Genomic DNA, 16,294 nt, shown 5'->3' with positions numbered 1-16,294 from the left:
TGGTGGCCCAAGACTTGCTCTTGGCATCTGAAGTGGGGGCAGTTTTGTGGGACTGAGCCCTTAAACTTACGGGACCTGCCACCAACTCCAGGTAGAGTGTGTCAGAATTGAATTGAGTTGTAGGACATCCAGTTGGTGGCAGAGAATTGAAGAATTGGTTGGTGTCAGAAAACATTTCAGGCTACATTTATTCCTCTTGGTCTGGAAAGAGTTCAGTTTGGATTTCTTCCTTCTTGAGTATCCACTCTGGAGAGAAGATGGGGTCTCAGCCCAGCATGGCAGTGGGGATGTGAATGTCAGCAGGATGACCACACAAGGGGCCAGTTTTGGGGCTATTGTGTGTCACACTGACCCTGACCAGCCACGTGGACACCACCAGGGCGAGCTCTTCCTGACTATCAGATGCCTCATTCCCACCTGTGATGCTCAGAGACAGACCATGAGCCTTGAAAAACACCATATTGCTTTGTGATGTCACCTCTGGAATGTTCTGAGTGTTTTGGTGACCAGCTTCTGCATAGAACCTATACCTGGCACCTAACATTGGTATGGCTTTTTACTTGAGATAGAAATAATAGTCTTAGAAAAGGTAGTAGATACAGTTATCTCTGCTCCAAAGACTTTCAAAAGGCTTTTCCATCAGCTACAGTACCTGTCTGAATTTCTGTTAGGAGATTGATAAAGCATTTTATCAGATATCATCTTTACATTCTTTCAGATTTTCATATCTAATTAATGAGGGGATAAGTGAGTAGTAGAAAGTCCTCTGTTTTTCAGGTGAGCCACTGAGGCCCAGGGGGTGGGCTGGGAAGCAGAAATCTAGTTATGTCCTCTCTTCCACAGCACTCGAGGCCAAATTTTACAAGAAAAAGAGATACCAGATCTGAAAGCCTAGAAATTCCGATCAATGTGGTTCTGCCTCAGGTAGGGATGCTCACAGAAGAATGTAACCTCTCAGTTTTAACCAGAATGACCCTCCTCTTTCAGAACTCAAGCACGATGTTGTGGAAGGAGCAGAGCGGTCAGGGGCACAAATTGCAGTTATAAGTCAGCTGCCAACCAGCTGTGTGCCTTGGGTGGTGCCGCCTGGTCACTCTGAGTCTTGAAGGATTTCTAATTAGGGGGTGGGTTAGGTGGTCTGGGAAGACCTTCTTGCCCTACCACTTGAAGTTTCTGTGGCTCTCTGAAATAAGCCCCTCTTTTCAAAATTAGATCTTTTGGTGCTTGTATTGTGTAACTATTCTGGATTTCTAGGGGAGAGTTAGAACTAAGTCTTGGAATCAAGAGCATATGACTGAATCCACAAGCAGAAAACCTGGTATGTGGACCAAGGGGTACAAGGTCATCTGGAGGTGTCAAGAGAATTAAGTCTTGCTATAAACCAAAGATTAAGTCTAAGGGGGATGGGCAGGACAGATTCAGAATGGAGCCAGTGAATGGATGACAGGCTTGAAATTCTCAGTTCTGCTGCTCAGCAGCCGTTTCCTTGGAGGTGTCCTCCTGATTGGATTGTTTCCAGTGCTGTGTCACAAAGGGGGCAGCATTGCTTCTCCACAGTCACCTAAGGCCCTGTTGGAAGATCATGGCGGTGCAACCAGAGGGGCTGAAATGTAGGGTGGAAGAGTCCAACGCAGAGGTAACTTACCTGAAAGCTCTCTCCAGGAATGTGTAGGAACAGGATTGATCACCAGCAGGCAGCCTGGGGTCTTGGAGGGCATGGAGCACTGCTGCCTGGGCACGTGTGCCCCATGTGGGCAGATGTGGCCTCATGGGTATACCTGCCAAAGGGGCACAAGTCATGCACCAGGTTCCAGACCGCCAGGATGCTCTAGGCTGGCACTCTAGGGGAGGGGTACGTCTGTAAGTTTGGATGATCTGAACTGTGCCACCACTAGGGCTGTGAGAGGGACCAGTGTGCTTACCAGACATCCCCAAATGAGGTGGTGCACTGCTGGCAGTGGGGGAAGGACTGATATGGTGAACAGGGGGAAGAAGAGAGGTTGGCTGAGCACTGATTTGATCCCATGGAGGGCACTGGGCCATGCAAGTGTGAAAGAGAGGAGCAGGAACTGGGAACCCTAGGATGCCCACTGGTGATGGCAGAGCTAGAGTTAAAAGCTTGAAGCCAGGTCAGTGCCCACTTTCTCTGCTAGGCCACAGGCTAGGTGTCTGCCACCTGGCCGGGCCAGGTCACGTTTTAGCTCTCTGCCTCTTCCCTTCTTTTAGGAGATGGTGTCTCCTCTCCCCCCATCTTAACTGCCTACCCCTGAGCTCCCTGCATGTATCTGCTATGTCCTGTCTCCTTCTGAGACTGAGTCCATTCATTTTAGGAGGGAATTGCAGCAGCAGCTCTGTGTCTTCAGAAAGTGCTTCTGGCCTCCCGGCTCCCAGTCATGCCAGCGCTTCTCAATTATTGCACGTGCTTATGACTCACTATTTGTTATCACCCTTAGGTCTTTTCAGGTCTTATTGATTTCCAGTTTTTCTTTCTCACATTAAATATTCATGTTTTCTGATCTGTTTCCCTCCAGCGTATTAACTTGCCAGCCATCAGTGTTACTTCCTGCCCAAGCTTTCTGCCCTCCTGGTTCCTTTTGTACATAATGATTCAGTTCTCACCAGCATTCCCACTTCCCCAGTGAGCGCTGTCTGTGAATTTCATAAAGACACTGTTTACTGCAAGGTCATTAATGAAGGATCTACACCAGGTCAGAATGAGCTCCGACAGCACCCTCCAGTGCCCCCCTCATCCCTCTCTGTTACCTTTTCTCGATCCCCTTTGTTTGGTTTTGTTCTTCAGAAGCTATGGAATCCACTGACAATGCAAATGCCTGTGTCTGAATTTGAATTTGAGTAACTGTTAGGAGGATTTCAGAAGATTCAGCATTAAACAATTAGCTAAAGCTACCACGTATGATGACAGATGACATCTTTATCCTCTTTGCTGTAAATGTTATGATTCTATCAAAATCAATCACATTGACCTGTGAATTCTCTTATCTGTTGGCATTTTATTAAAACCAACTTTGACTTTCTCATGGCACACAGGAGCCGAGTTAATTTAAAAATATAATGAGACCCAGCCTTGTCACCTGGTCTGAAAATTGGTGGTCTATCTGTCTTTTCCTTCCAGCATTCTGGGCCTCTCAGCTTCACATGTCTGGAAAGTAACCCCAGATAGCTGAATATTCTTTGATCGTAACCCTCAGTGATGCTGTTAAAGTAGGGCTTTAAAAAACTTGATCAACAGGCTTGGACATTTGGGGTACTTGGACGTCTTCTTCTGCTCTGTGGTAGCCATACTTCTCCAGGAGTGGACAGAACTTCAGTGCATGTCAGCTTAACCTGGCTCATGACTGCCCAGTCCTCTTCCCGAACTCTAGATGGGAGGCTAGCAATCCCAGAACTCCACCCCAGAAGGTCCCACTCCTGTTCCTTAGACACTCCTTAGCATCAGAAAGAGACTTTGGCCTTATCACCTCCCCTTTGCCCTTTGCCCTTTGCCCCTTGCCCCATCCCCCTTCCATTGGCCACTTCTTCTCCCTGGTTTCCACTTGGCATGCATGAGGCCGGTGATCTGCCAAAGGCATATAATTGATGATTTCAAGCATTTTCCTTTCAGGACCACATGCATTTAAAAAGGAGATGCCAGGGAGAAGGCCAAGCCTCATGCTAAGGATGGATTCCCAGCGATAGGTGGGGTTCAAGCACCTGAGGGAGTGCTGGTGCCCAGGGCCCTTCCTGGATGCTCGGTACCAAAGCATCTTATTTAGGTCACACCTGGGAGCACATTGCTCCCAAGGGCAGTCTTCTAATAAATCCTGTGGAAAGGTATGATGAGCCCCAGCGCCAACTGTATTCCCCTCCTGCGTCCTTCCTCATAACCCATGCTTTATGAAGAAGCCCACCTTTTCCCCTCCCACTTACTGGGTCTGCATCCCCATGTGAGGGCGTTTCCCATCGATCAGGGAAGAGACCATCCTTTCCCTCCTGGGAAACTTGGGCCAGGCTGCTCTGGGGGCTTGGATCATGCTGCAATAGGTTCCACCTCCTAGACTTAGGAGAACTTTCTGGGGTGTCCCAAGGGTTTTAACAATTTTTTTTTAATGGAGGTACTGGGGATTGAACCCAGGACCTCATGCATGCTGAGCGTTCTCTCTACCACTGAGCTATACCCTTCCCCCTTATTATTATTTTTTTTACTGAAGTGTAGGTGATTTTCCAGGGGCTTTTTATTGGCCCAGACCTCTTGTCAGCATTCAGGGACACCAAGTGCAGATTACTTTAGCCCATGAAACCAAACCAGTGATACCACTGGATGAGGAGCCCTACTGAGGAGCTGGCTTCAAACAGAGGCTAAGGGGGCCTGGGATTTTGTACCTCGAGTACCTCAAGTGTTTGCTTAGCTCAGATGCTCACTTTTTGGAAAGCCCTTTTGAAAAGAACTATATTCAGCATTTGCTATAGTGTTTTACACCAGGAATGTTTAAGCTTTACCAGTAGAACTGGCCAACTGTTTGGTCTTTATGACAGCTTGCCTACTACTTTCTTGGCCTCTCACAGTAACCCCAGGGAGTAGGCAGAGCAGCTACATTTAGGTTCCTTTTAGAGGCAACATTCAGAGAAGCTAAGTGACTTTCTTGAGAGCAAAGATGGGACTTTGTAGCCTAAAGCTACTGGGAATTTGAGGCCTCTACACTCATTGGACTATAGGTTCTGGATGGTGATGTGGACAGCCAACGTGCTTGTGTGCAGACAGCAGCTTCCTTTAGAGGCTACATAGATGGACATGGGGAAAACCCCATGATGTAACAGGTCTGCAGTTTTAAAATATGAATTGAAATGCAAAGATAGCTTTATCAAATAGACTAAATAAATATATTAAGACAAATGAAATCACTAGTTTTGTATGCCAAAAATAGTATGATGTTAACCGTTTCATGTAGTTCAACCTAAAGTCTCCTCCTTACCTTTCAGTGTACTTTGGTTGATAAATTCATTGGCAGGGACTCATTATACTTCCACTGTCTGTGAAATGTGTTGTTCTGATTTCCAGGATTAGGGATGTCAAAAAAGTAAGGATGGGTCACTGCCATTAGAGAATTGCAATTTATTCTTCTGGGGAGAAGAGGGGACAGGACATAAGTGAACCACCACAAAGTAATGATATCAACGCATATACAAAATCAAATATCTGGGCATTGTGAAGAGCAGTCAGATATCCTGGTTTTAAACCCTCGCTGGCTATGTGATATTAGAACCATGGTAGCTCTTTTCAGTAAGATATTACATCTGAAAATGGAAGTCAGTTAGCTTATCATCACATAATAATCATTCAATGTCACTTCATTTCCCTTGTTCTATACAATCTAAGGAAATGCTTAGCAACTTCTTTTCTGAATCCACAGTCACCATTTTTGCATGTATGTAGCTCTCTATAAACAAAGATGTCACATCTTCTCCTTTTATTTTTGAACTCTACAACAGATTCTGAGATAAATAGGGCAGATATTAGTAAAACTGCTGTGGATGGTTGTATAGGTTATGCACTGCAACAGCAATTGTGACTGGCACTCCCTAGAGTTGGGCATTGTACAGCCTGCACAAATATATGGCATGGCTCTGAATCATGCTAGCATCCACATTTTCTAGCTATAGGAACTGAGGTAGAGAATAGGTGATTTTGTAAAGGCTGTGCACTCATACAGTACAGAGCCAGGACTCTCTTCAGTTTTATGATGTCTGGTCTCTTGTTCTCCATACTTTACTGCCAGAATTAATGCTTGCTGCCCTTCAACCTCTCTCATTTGCACTAAGAAATAATTGGCACTATTCACTGATTTTCAGATTGACTGGACGCTCCCTGAGGACAGTGATCTGAGAACAGATACCAAATGAATGTTAGTTGATTCATTGATGTGAATGTGGAAAATTGGTGCAAGAACGTTTAAAGTGGGACTGGATTAGGGTGAGGAGTGTTCACAAGGCCAAGAAAGAGCTTTCCTTTGGGCACTAAGTCCAGCTAGGTCTGATTGGAATTGGGAAAATATGGGAAGGAAAAAATTTGTTGTAACTCAACATCTTCCCAAAGTTTAAGCATGATTCTTGGCATATCTGAAGTGCCGTGTATATATTATTCTTTCCTTAAATCTCCTTTTCAGAAGGAGAAAAGGTGCTGCTCTTTTGCCTCATCTAAATACTATCCATAGGATTGAGGGTTTGATAAAATAGGTGTATTTTCCTATTATCCATTAAAATAAATACATGACTATTAAAATTTTAAAAATATTTAAGTGTTCTAAAATATTAGGCCATGAGGCCATGCTGGACTTGGCCACCATATGTGTCCTGTCTGAGGGTAGGAGGAAGGATGGAAAGACTTTGTCATAAGAGGAGGATTTGGTCTCTTGGTTAAGGAGGTGAAGGAGAATTATTGATCCATCAATACTTTCTGGATTAGGTGCTACAGTCATGGAACAGAGAAGGTACAGAGTTTGCTTGGGACATGTTGACCATTTAAGGGAGGGAACACAATGTCAACTAGGTTGATAAAAGAGAGCTGCTGGGGCCATAGTGGTGCCTGTTTACAAACATGGATCCCTTGGACCAGAGAAGGTTAGACAAGAGGGCATGCAGAGATAATGCCACCAATCTTTCATTATACAGAAGCAGACACCAAGGTCAGGGGGTGAGAAGACGTGCAGAGGTCACCAGTGGACTGCATAAGGGCAAAGGCCCAAATACCCATATTGTCCATAGCTAGGGATCTGCCACCCACATGTTAAGTTTTTATTTGGGGACTTTATGTTGATGGGACAGTTGAAAATTCCTTGGGTACCCAGTTCAGAATGTGGATATATAGAATTAAAGGCAACTGACTGAGGAGGATGATTTAAAGGCCATCAAAGGTACTCTGAACAGGTATAAAGTGCTAGTGATTCCTCTTCGCATGTTCAGTTGGATCAGGAAGAGTATCTTTCTGATAGGAACCAATCATAAAAAAGAAATGAGACAGCCAGGGAAATTTGAACCGGTGTTTGTTGATAATAAGGGATCATTGTTAAATTTTAAAGGGATGATAACAGTATTGTGGTTTTGTTAAAAAAATACACATTGATGTATTTACAAATAGAATAACATGATGTCTACACTTGATTTGAAATAAGCCAGTGACAGGGGAGTGGTTTTAGAATTGGGAGAAGCTATAGATGAAGCAAGTGTGGTCTTGATTTGATAACTGCTGAAGCTGGGTGATGGGTACATGGAAATTGACTAGACTGTCCCCTCTCTTTTCATATGTTTGGAATTTTCCATAATAAAAAGTTAACTTGATCCCCCAAGTACTGAAAGTTCTTTGCTCAATCATTTTCCACGTGTGTGCTTCACACGTATAAGTTCAAGGAGCCAGAAGTGGGTTTGTGATTTAGTGAGTGAACTAGGACTGGTTATTAAACTTCTCTGAGTTTCCATTTCTAAAATGGGAATAATAACAACACCTTATTAAGTCAGTGTTGTGAGGATTAAATGGATTCAGTGGGTGGAATGCACAGAACTGGGGTTCAATACTTTTCTTCTTTCCTTTCCTTCTCATGATAGAAATACACATCACTGACTAAAACTACATTTTCCATAGTAATATCTTCTAGAGCATGATGTTACTGCTGCAATGAAGACCTGCCTTGCTTCATCCTTTGAGGATGAAGAGGACCTCTCAAGAGTCACTCCTTATTGACCTTAGCTAATCCTCCCAGTCTGGGATCAAGGCCCCTTAAATTTACTAGGAAACGGTCTGGGTCCTTCCCACTGGGTTTCATTCTGATCACAGTTTCAGCCCTAAGAGCCAATGTGCTTTCCCAGTTTGAGAAAGATGAAAACCACAGAGGCTGGATTTATTTAAAGTAAATAAGGTTTTGATTGCAGAATGTCCCTGCACCCTCACTCTCTGGAAGATTAAGCACATCTTTGCAAAGTTAATGACATGTGCTTATTGCAAAGTTAACAGCATAGAACTGTGTCTTCTATTTATCTAGCTCTTTGGGTCTTAAAGAAGTCTAACCAATTTATATACCATGCAAATTATATCTACATATGCATACATATATGACATATATATATATAACATGTGGATAACTTGACTTGTTTTCTGTCTTCTCTGTCTGTAAAATTGTGAAAAAAACCCTAAGAAATGAGGAATTAATATTTTTTTTACATTGAAGTACAGTCAGTTACAATATGTCAATTTCTGGTGTACAGCACAATATCCCAGTCATGCATATACATACATATGTTTGTTTTCATATTCTTTTTCATTAAAGTTTATTACAAGATATTGAATATAGTTGAGGAATTACTATTTGGAGAGCATTGTGATGTACTTGGATGAAATGCCTTTGGTGTATTTAAAAGTAGCTCTCACTATCTTATTTTTATTTAAATTCATTCTGCAATTGTTGCCTCTTCTTCAGGACTCAGTCCACCTGTTCAACGCTTTTTGAATTCATCTCAGAATTCCTCTATTAGTGAAATCTCCTTTTCTTGATAACAATACCTTACATTTCTATGGCACCTGGCAGTTTTAAATACACTTTTGCATTCGTTAATCTCATTCAGTCCTGACAACAGTGTTATGAACTAAGCAGGGCACATGTTATTATTTCCATTTTACAGGTACAATTCGCTGACTTTCAATATTGGAAGGCACTTTTAGGATCACAGAGTCTGACTCCTTCTTTTTACTAGTGAATATCTGGGTCTCAGAGAGTTTGAGAGAGCTCTCTGGTTTCACACTGCCCATCAGCAATTGAACCAGGATGAGAATCTGTGTGACCCCGCTCTTGACCCCTCGGACTTTAGCCCTGGTATAAGCCCAGGTGACTGGAAAAACTGCATTCTACTTGGCTTAGAGCAGTTCTGACCACCCAAAGCCAGAATCACCTGAGGGAGCTGGTTAAAAATGCAGAAGGATGAATGAATGAGTGAATCACTCTTGCAAGTAGGAGGCTCTAAAATCTGCACTGAAAACTCACTCAGATGATTCTTCTGTACTGAAGTGTGAGAGCTACTGGCTTGTTGGATTTAAGCTCTGTTCCCCCTTTTATGTGCTGGTCTTGAGGTGCATGGCCACCATCATGAATTCTTCTTTACGAATTCCTTACTATCCTTTGATGTCTTCCTTATCCACATGTTAACTCTCATTGCTCAGTGATATGTCTGTGATGGTGCCCTTCCTTTCCAAAATTATCAGCTGGACTGTTTTGAGAATGATGTCGGTGGTTGTTAAAGGGGCTGCTGTCAGGACAAACTCAGGGTGGCTAAGAGTGGAGGATGAGCCAGAATGGGGCAAGGAAGAAGGTGGGACATTAATAGCACTGCCATTTTGGACAATTTGAGTGGCTGTATAGGTGACGTCAATTGTGGGTTCACATCTACAGTTTGGGTAGCTGGAGGACAGTGTTTATTCTTCCTCTAGGGTGACAGAAGTGTGCCCGAGCCCATGCTCAGTGCTTTCATCCATTACTTTTAACCCTAAAATATTTCTATGAGGCAAAGGCAGTAGGTGCAATGATCCCAATTTGAATATGTGGTAACTAAAGCTCACATAATTTGTCCATGTTCTTGTAACTGACCAAATAATGGGGCCAGGACTCAAAATAGTTGGTTGACTCCAATGTCAATGCCTTTAACTTCCATGGTATATTGTTGACTCTCATATTCATGGATTCCATATTTGTGAATTTGCCTAAATTTTTTTCACTGAAATTGGTTTGCAATCCCAAAATCAATACTGGTGGCACTTTTGTCATCATTCACCGACATGCACAGAATGATGAAGAATTTGAGTTACCAGATACACGTTTCCAATCGCGGTGCCTTCTTGTTTCAGCTCTCAGACTGTAAAATAGTGTGTCCTTTTCACAGTTTATGTAGTGTCACTGTTTTCACACTTTTGTGCTTTTGTTGGTGACTTCACTGTCTCATATGGCTCTCAAGCACAGTGCTGAAGTGCTGTCTAGTGTCGCCTAGTGCAAGAAGGCTGTGGTGTGCCTTACAGAGGAAACACTTGTGTTAGGTAAGCTTTCTTCAGGGATGAGTTACAGTGCTGTTGGCCGAGTTCAATGGTAAAGAATCAACAATACATTTTAAATAAGCTCTTTCAACAGAAAACAAAGTTATGTATTGATTGGTTGACAGTGTGACCAGAGGCTGGCAGGAACCTAACAGTGTGTCTCTCCTTGGAGCAATGGTTCAGTATTCGCTAATTCTGTGTTCATGGGACTTTATGGAATAGAACTGCCGTGAATAATGAGTATCAGTGTATTTCCTTGTGAGGAATCCAAGAGGCCAAGTGCACAACTGCCCGTGGTGTTGTCCAGACTCCCAGACTGGGCTTCTCGTGGGCTCTCATCTGGTCAGCTGGCCCCGGTGCATCAGCTCCTTCTCTAACTCTGGGCTTTCCTGTTCTCTCCCGCAGAGGGGCACAGCCGAGCCCTTCCTGAGGCTCCACAACTTGTACCCCACCCCACGCTGCGCCAGGCAGGCCGCCCTGCCCAGGCTGAGCCGCCGGGTGGTCAGCCAGCACTCCTACCCGCTGAACCGCTTCTCCTCTGTGCCCTTGGACCCCATGGAGCGCCCCACCTCCCAGGCGGACCTGGAGCTGGACTACAACCCTCCCCGGGTGCAACTCAGTGACGAGATGTTCGTCTTTCAGGACGGGCGGTGGGTGAGCGAGAACTGCCGCCTGCAGTCCCCCTACTTCTCCCCTTCCTCGTCCTTCCACCACAAGCTGCACCACAAGAGGCTGGCCAAGGAGTGCCTGCTGCAGGAGGAGAACAAGTCCCTGCGGGAGGAGAACAGGGCGCTGCGCGAGGAGAACCGAACCCTCCGCAAGGAGAACAAGATCCTGCAGGTCTTCTGGGAGGAGCACCAGGCGGCGCTGGGCCGCGAGGACAGCAGGGCCTCCTCCCCGCTGCTGCGCAAGGACAACGCCTCTTCTCTGGAGGCGGTGAAGAAGGACCTGGCCCTGCAGGTGCACCGCGGCCGGGAGAGCAGCACCCTCCAGCTCCTGCGGGAGGAGAACCGCGCCCTGCAGCAGCTGCTGGAGCAGAGAAAGGCCTACTGGGCGCAGCCGGACGAGAAGGCGGCCTCGGCCGAGGAGATCAAGCAGGTCCCCTCGCCCCACGAGGAGCCCCATGGGCTGCTGCCGGACCAGGGTGCAGGCCTCTCCTCCCCCTTCGAGGAGCCCAAGGGCCCCCTGGCCCCGCAGGAGGACTCCAAGACGCTCCGGGCCCTGCGCGAGATGGTCAGCAATCTGTCGGGGCCGCCCGGGGAGGAGGCGGGCAAGGCGGGCCCGGGCCTGCCCGACGGCAGCCAGTCCCTGGAGCTGCTGAGGGAGATGAACCAGGCGCTGCAGGCCCTGCGGGAGGAGAACCAGAACCTGCAGGTCCTCCGCGAGGAGAACCGGCTGCTGCAGGAGGAGAACCGGGCCCTGCACGTGCTGCGCGAGGAGCATCGGATCTTCCAGGAGGAGAACAAGGCGCTGTGGGAGAACAACAAGCTGAAGCTGCAGCAGAAGCTGGTCATCGACACGGTGACTGAGGTCACTGCCCGGATGGAGATGCTCATCGAAGAGCTGTATGCCTTCATGCCGGCCAAGAACAAGGACCCCAAGAAGCCCAGCAGGGTCTGAGCACCCCCCCCCCCCCAACGAGGCGCACAGGGGCACCGAGTTCAAGGTGCCAAACAACATCGCCCGCCTTCCTGTGGTCGCCTCTCCTGCGGCCACCAGTTCGCGCCCGCGCAAGAGCAGAATGAGCGGCCTGCAGAACTCACAGAAGTAATAAAGGTGTGAGGAGGCTGGGGCCGCTGACCCCTGTGTGCTGCTCTGCCTTCTTTCTCTTTTTTCTTTTTTTTTTGAGCACTTGTAGGTTCACAGCAAAATGGAGCAGAAAGTACAGATTCCCCATATACCCCTGGCCCTACACATCCACCCAGAGCCTCCCCGGCTATGGACACCCCCAACCAGAGGATACATTTGTTACAATTGATGAACCTACATTGATACAGAAGACCACCCTAAGGCCATGGTTTACATCACAGTTCACTCTTGGTGCTGTACATTCTGTGGGTTTGGACAAATGTATAAGGACATGTATCCACCACGATGGTATCATCCATAGTGTAGTCAATGCCCTAAAAATCCCCTGTGCTCTGCCTATTTACCCTTCCCGACCTTCCACCCCTGGCAGCCGCTGATCTTTTCACTTTTTACTATCACGATAGTTTTGTTTTTTCTGGAATGTCAAATAGTAGGCAGGCTTTTCAGATTGACTTCTTTCACGTAGCAGCATTCATTTAAGTTTCCTCCATGTCTTTTTGTGGCTTGAGAGCTCACTTTTTAGTGCTGAATGCTGTTCCATTGTCTGGATGTATGAGTTTGTTTATTCATTCACCTACTGAAGGACATCTTGGCTCCTTCCACGTTTTGGTAATTATGAATCTGGCTGCTTTTTCTTTTTTCTCCAGCCTCTTCCTTACCTCAACCTTCATTATTGTCTGTATTTCTCATTCATTTCCTCTCTTTTTTTCTTCCTTTCCCCCTCTTCTTCTTTTCTTTCTCCCATCTTTCTTGCTGTCTTACCATCTTCAATTTCTGAGGCCATTGTGTGTGGATGTTCTGTGGGAGAAGAGCTCATTCAAAGTCAGGGCTTTTCACCTGCACTGCTAGTGACACTGGGCTGGACAGCCCTCTGTCCGGGGCTGTCTTGTGTGTTGTAGGATGCTTAGCAGCCCACTGGATGCCAGTAACAGCCACCTGACCCCCAGCTGTGACAACCAAGTGTCTCCAGACATTTGTCACATGTCTCCCAGAGGACAAAACCCCTGCTCCACCCCTAACATTGCTCTAGGTTTCTCAGAATATATTCCTTGAAACACTAGTCCTTGAAATGCTCAGAGAAAATTAGGATTTCCATGGGGGGAAATCCTGTTAACAGTCCTCTCAGGCAGATTCATAATCTCACCCCAACTTAAAGGGTCTGAGAACTCCTGCAGTGAAGAAATCTCCTTATCTTTGGTGAACCAAAGATTGCCCAGTTTTATCTGATCTTGAAATATCTTATGTGACCCTGCTGATCACCCAGTTTGGGAAGGGGTACTCTGTGCTCTACTGACCCTAGGCTCACCTCCCTACCTCCAGGTGCCCTCTGCTTACTCATAATTCACAGTTCCCATTGGATGTAAGAGGTGGGGCAGGTGGCTAATGTGCTCACTGGCAGGAAGTATAGAGGCTCAAGATTTGATGTCCTGGGCTTTGATTCCCATTTCAAAGTTAGACATACTTTAGAAGCAAGAGGTTGAAAGGTACCCTCAGGGGACTACAGGAGGGAGTTGGACAGAGGTTCCCAAACTTTGCTGTATAGTAGAGTACCCTCAAGGTCTTTGAAAAATTCTCATGCCTGGACTCCACCCCCAGGCGTTCTGACTTAATTGGTCTTAGGTAGGACTGGACGTTGGAAGGTTAAAAGCTCTCCAGGTGGTTCCAGTATGCAGCCAAGCTGAGGAATCACCGTGGTGAGGTGTGTTAAGCCACCTGATCCTCAATATAATGCTCCACTCACTGGTCATGGCTGTGAGTGAGTAGATAGGTGGGGGAAAGGAGTTTACTTACTTTGTTGATGGAAAACTAATCATAACAGATGTGAGTTTGAGACTGGAATACCCTGATTCCTAACCCTTGGTTCATACTGGCCCGATTTCTGAGCTCTGAGCAAGATCCAGAAGGTGAGCCAAAGACAGCAGCCCACACCTGCAGAGTTCTTTTCCCATCTCTTTTCACTTGTGACTCCCGTGATCCTCGCACCTGAAAGGTAGGCATCATCGTTCCTTCTACAGCTCTGGAAACTAACATGTTAAGTAATTTGCCAGAGGTTAGCCAGTTAGGAGGAGCCAACCTGGGACTTCAACACAGACCTAACGATGGTGGATCTCTAATTCCTATTAGATTACATTGCCAACCTGGTCTCCAAAAAAGGAGGTTAAAAATGGTTTTGATGCCTGTTTTCCAGATTTAGGAACTTAAGTCTTATCCAAAATAGCATCAGAAATTCCAAATGAGGAAGAACACTGAGATTACTTCCTCTCTCTGGGTGGTGACAACACGTCTGATCTGTACACAAGGGTGGAAGGTGACTGATGGGCATGCAGAGGCTGAGTAATTTATTACCTGTTGCCACTAAAATCTGATAAATAGGAAGTTGTTGCTAATGGGCCTCTGGCCCTTTGCAGTTTTTTCCTTCTGAATTTGGTAAATGCATCATGCAGGACATCATGAAATACCGTACTTTGTTTACGTCAATGTACTAACCCCAGGGTGTGGGGCCTTTTTCAGTTTCGCTTTTCTGATTAAACCAAATTGTTTTCTGTGATTCTGGACAACTGGAAGGCAAAAGGCACACGCTCGCCATATCTGTGTTACAAATATTTAACTTGGATTAAGCTACGTAACGGCAGTTGGAAGCTTTCTTATAAGCTGAGGAAGCTCGGAGGACTTAATGCTATTTAACACTGTCAACATTCCCATGTCATACAGACTCTAAATGGGTGAAAAATTAGCAAGACAAACCATAAAATGTCGATTTTATGGGGCCGGGAGATTTACATCAAAACAATGTTTCATTGTGTAGTGCAATCTGTCATAGGTTAGCTAACGTTCAGTGGCAGCCAGCATCTTGTAGAACAAAGTGAAATTTCAGTCTTTGTGGAGAGCTTCCTTGAAGCATCTCTGCTCCTTATTCAACTTTTTCTGTTTTTCTGTGTCTGCCTCCTGGTCCAACCTTACGTCTTTCTCTAATGGCCAAGGCTGTTTTCTCTTTGCAGGTCAAGTCTTGGCTCCAAGCCTCTAGGGTTTGCCTTTAGAGAGTCAAGTGGTCTACCTTTCCTAGCCTTTCCCATGTGGTCCTTGGCTCACTGGCTGGCACTCTGGGTTGCTGGAGTCAACTGTAATCCTCCTACTGAATTGCCCAAATCCTGGCCATAGGCCTATCTGGTGCCCATTAGTTGAGGGTCAGGTCAACTAGAGAACACTCAACCTAAAACCACTAATTAGTTAATGGAAACTAAAGAATTAGAACTAATTTTTGCAATAGGAAAATCATCTATGGAAGAATAGTCATCTTGAGTTGAGCAGAGTGCCAACAATAGGAACCAGAACCCAAACAATTCTGATGAAAATCTGGTAGGCTTTTGTAGGCTCAGATTCTGTTCCTGAACTCTTCCCTTTTCTAAAGACTTTTCCTAAAATGGAGTGCCCTCCACCCACATGTTGGGACTGCTTGCGGGAGTCCCGTGTTGGCTGGGTAGCAGGGGAAGCAGCCGGGAGCTGGGTATGTTGGGACAAGGTGTCTGATGGAGGAAGTTGGAGACCCTTATCAATAACCATCATTATACTGTCCTCTGAGTTGAATTTCTGATTCATTAGATGGGAAATGGCTTCCACTGAGAAACCAGATCAAGTTTAGAATATTCTGGCTATTCCAAGAGCAGCTGCTGGAAACTGCATTCTTTCCATTCATAATTTTGAGCCCCTGGGGAGTTTGCAGCAGACAGAATGTGTGTGCTGGGAGCTGCCCACCGCCCTCCTCATACACATGCCAGTCTTCTCCAGCTTGAGCTCTTAAAAGTTTCTCTGGGTAAACAGTTCTTCCCAGATCCCTTACCCTCTTTGTTCATTCCAATAATGGCCTTTGTAACCAAGAACAAAGTTAGGAGCAGGTGACGGATTATTTTTAACGCTGTCAAGAAAAATGGCTGTTTAATTTATGACTGTTCTTTCTCTCCGAGCCTGCCTTTATTCTTTGCAGATAGAGTGACTCAGAGCTCTCCATCAGAAATGCTTGAGCCATGGGAACACTAAGTCCTAAACTTTTAAGAAGTCGGTCAGTTGTCACTGTGTGGGATGGAATAGAACTTCCTGGTTGTCAGTTACATTTCATGGACCTATGTTTGGGTTGCCTTCACCTTGTCCCTTTCCTTCACTCATCCAGCCAATCACCAGGTCCTCTTGATGCTGTCTCCTAAATAGCCCTTGGAATCCTACTTCTCTCTGTTCCCAGGGGTGTAACCCTAGTCCTGGTCGTTGTCATCTCCTGGGTGACTGCTCCAGCTCTTGAGTTGGTCTCCATAACGCCAAGGTTACTTTCAGCCCATCCTCCATGTTGCAGCTACTGATTTTCTTATGTATGTGAATGTCATCATATTTCCTTATTTAACATTCATCACTAGCTTTCCATGGTCTCTA

General features: G+C 45.7%; 1 protein-coding gene across 3 annotated transcripts; it reads left to right on the top strand.

The window, feature by feature from the left end:
* Positions 1 to 471: 471 nt before the first annotated feature.
* CBY2 (chibby family member 2) lies at positions 472 to 12,174 on the top strand. 3 transcript variants are annotated; one of them, XM_074378638.1, is made up of 3 exons: positions 472 to 546; positions 844 to 924; positions 10,472 to 12,174. In XM_074378638.1, exons 1-3 carry the CDS (start codon positions 472 to 474, stop codon positions 11,684 to 11,686), a joined length of 1,371 nt encoding a protein of 456 aa, XP_074234739.1. In that variant the 3' UTR covers positions 11,687 to 12,174. The 3 variants fall into 3 exon arrangements, with proteins under 3 accessions (XP_074234739.1, XP_074234740.1, XP_010949691.2); XM_074378639.1 differs by lacking the exon at positions 844 to 924; XM_010951389.3 differs by lacking the exons at positions 472 to 546; positions 844 to 924 and adding an exon at positions 1,583 to 1,636.
* The last annotated feature ends 4,120 nt before the right edge of the window (positions 12,175 to 16,294 follow it).

This window comes from Camelus bactrianus, chromosome 14 (assembly GCF_048773025.1).
Source record: "Camelus bactrianus isolate YW-2024 breed Bactrian camel chromosome 14, ASM4877302v1, whole genome shotgun sequence".
Classification (NCBI taxonomy): domain Eukaryota; kingdom Metazoa; phylum Chordata; class Mammalia; order Artiodactyla; family Camelidae; genus Camelus; species Camelus bactrianus.
This window is presented reverse-complemented; position numbering and strand designations above follow the sequence as displayed.

What these genes read in the sequence shown, in the direction of transcription:
- CBY2 (XM_074378638.1), top strand. Translation starts at nt 472, where the DNA reads ATGTCACCTCTGGAATGTTCTGAGTGTTTTGGTGACCAGCTTCTGCAT. An exon ending in ATACCTGGCACCTAACATTG is followed by an intron (nt 547 to 843) that starts GTATGGCTTTTT and finishes TCTCTTCCACAG; the next exon opens with CACTCGAGGCCAAATTTTAC. An exon ending in TCAATGTGGTTCTGCCTCAG is followed by an intron (nt 925 to 10,471) that starts GTAGGGATGCTC and finishes TCTCTCCCGCAG; the next exon opens with AGGGGCACAGCCGAGCCCTT.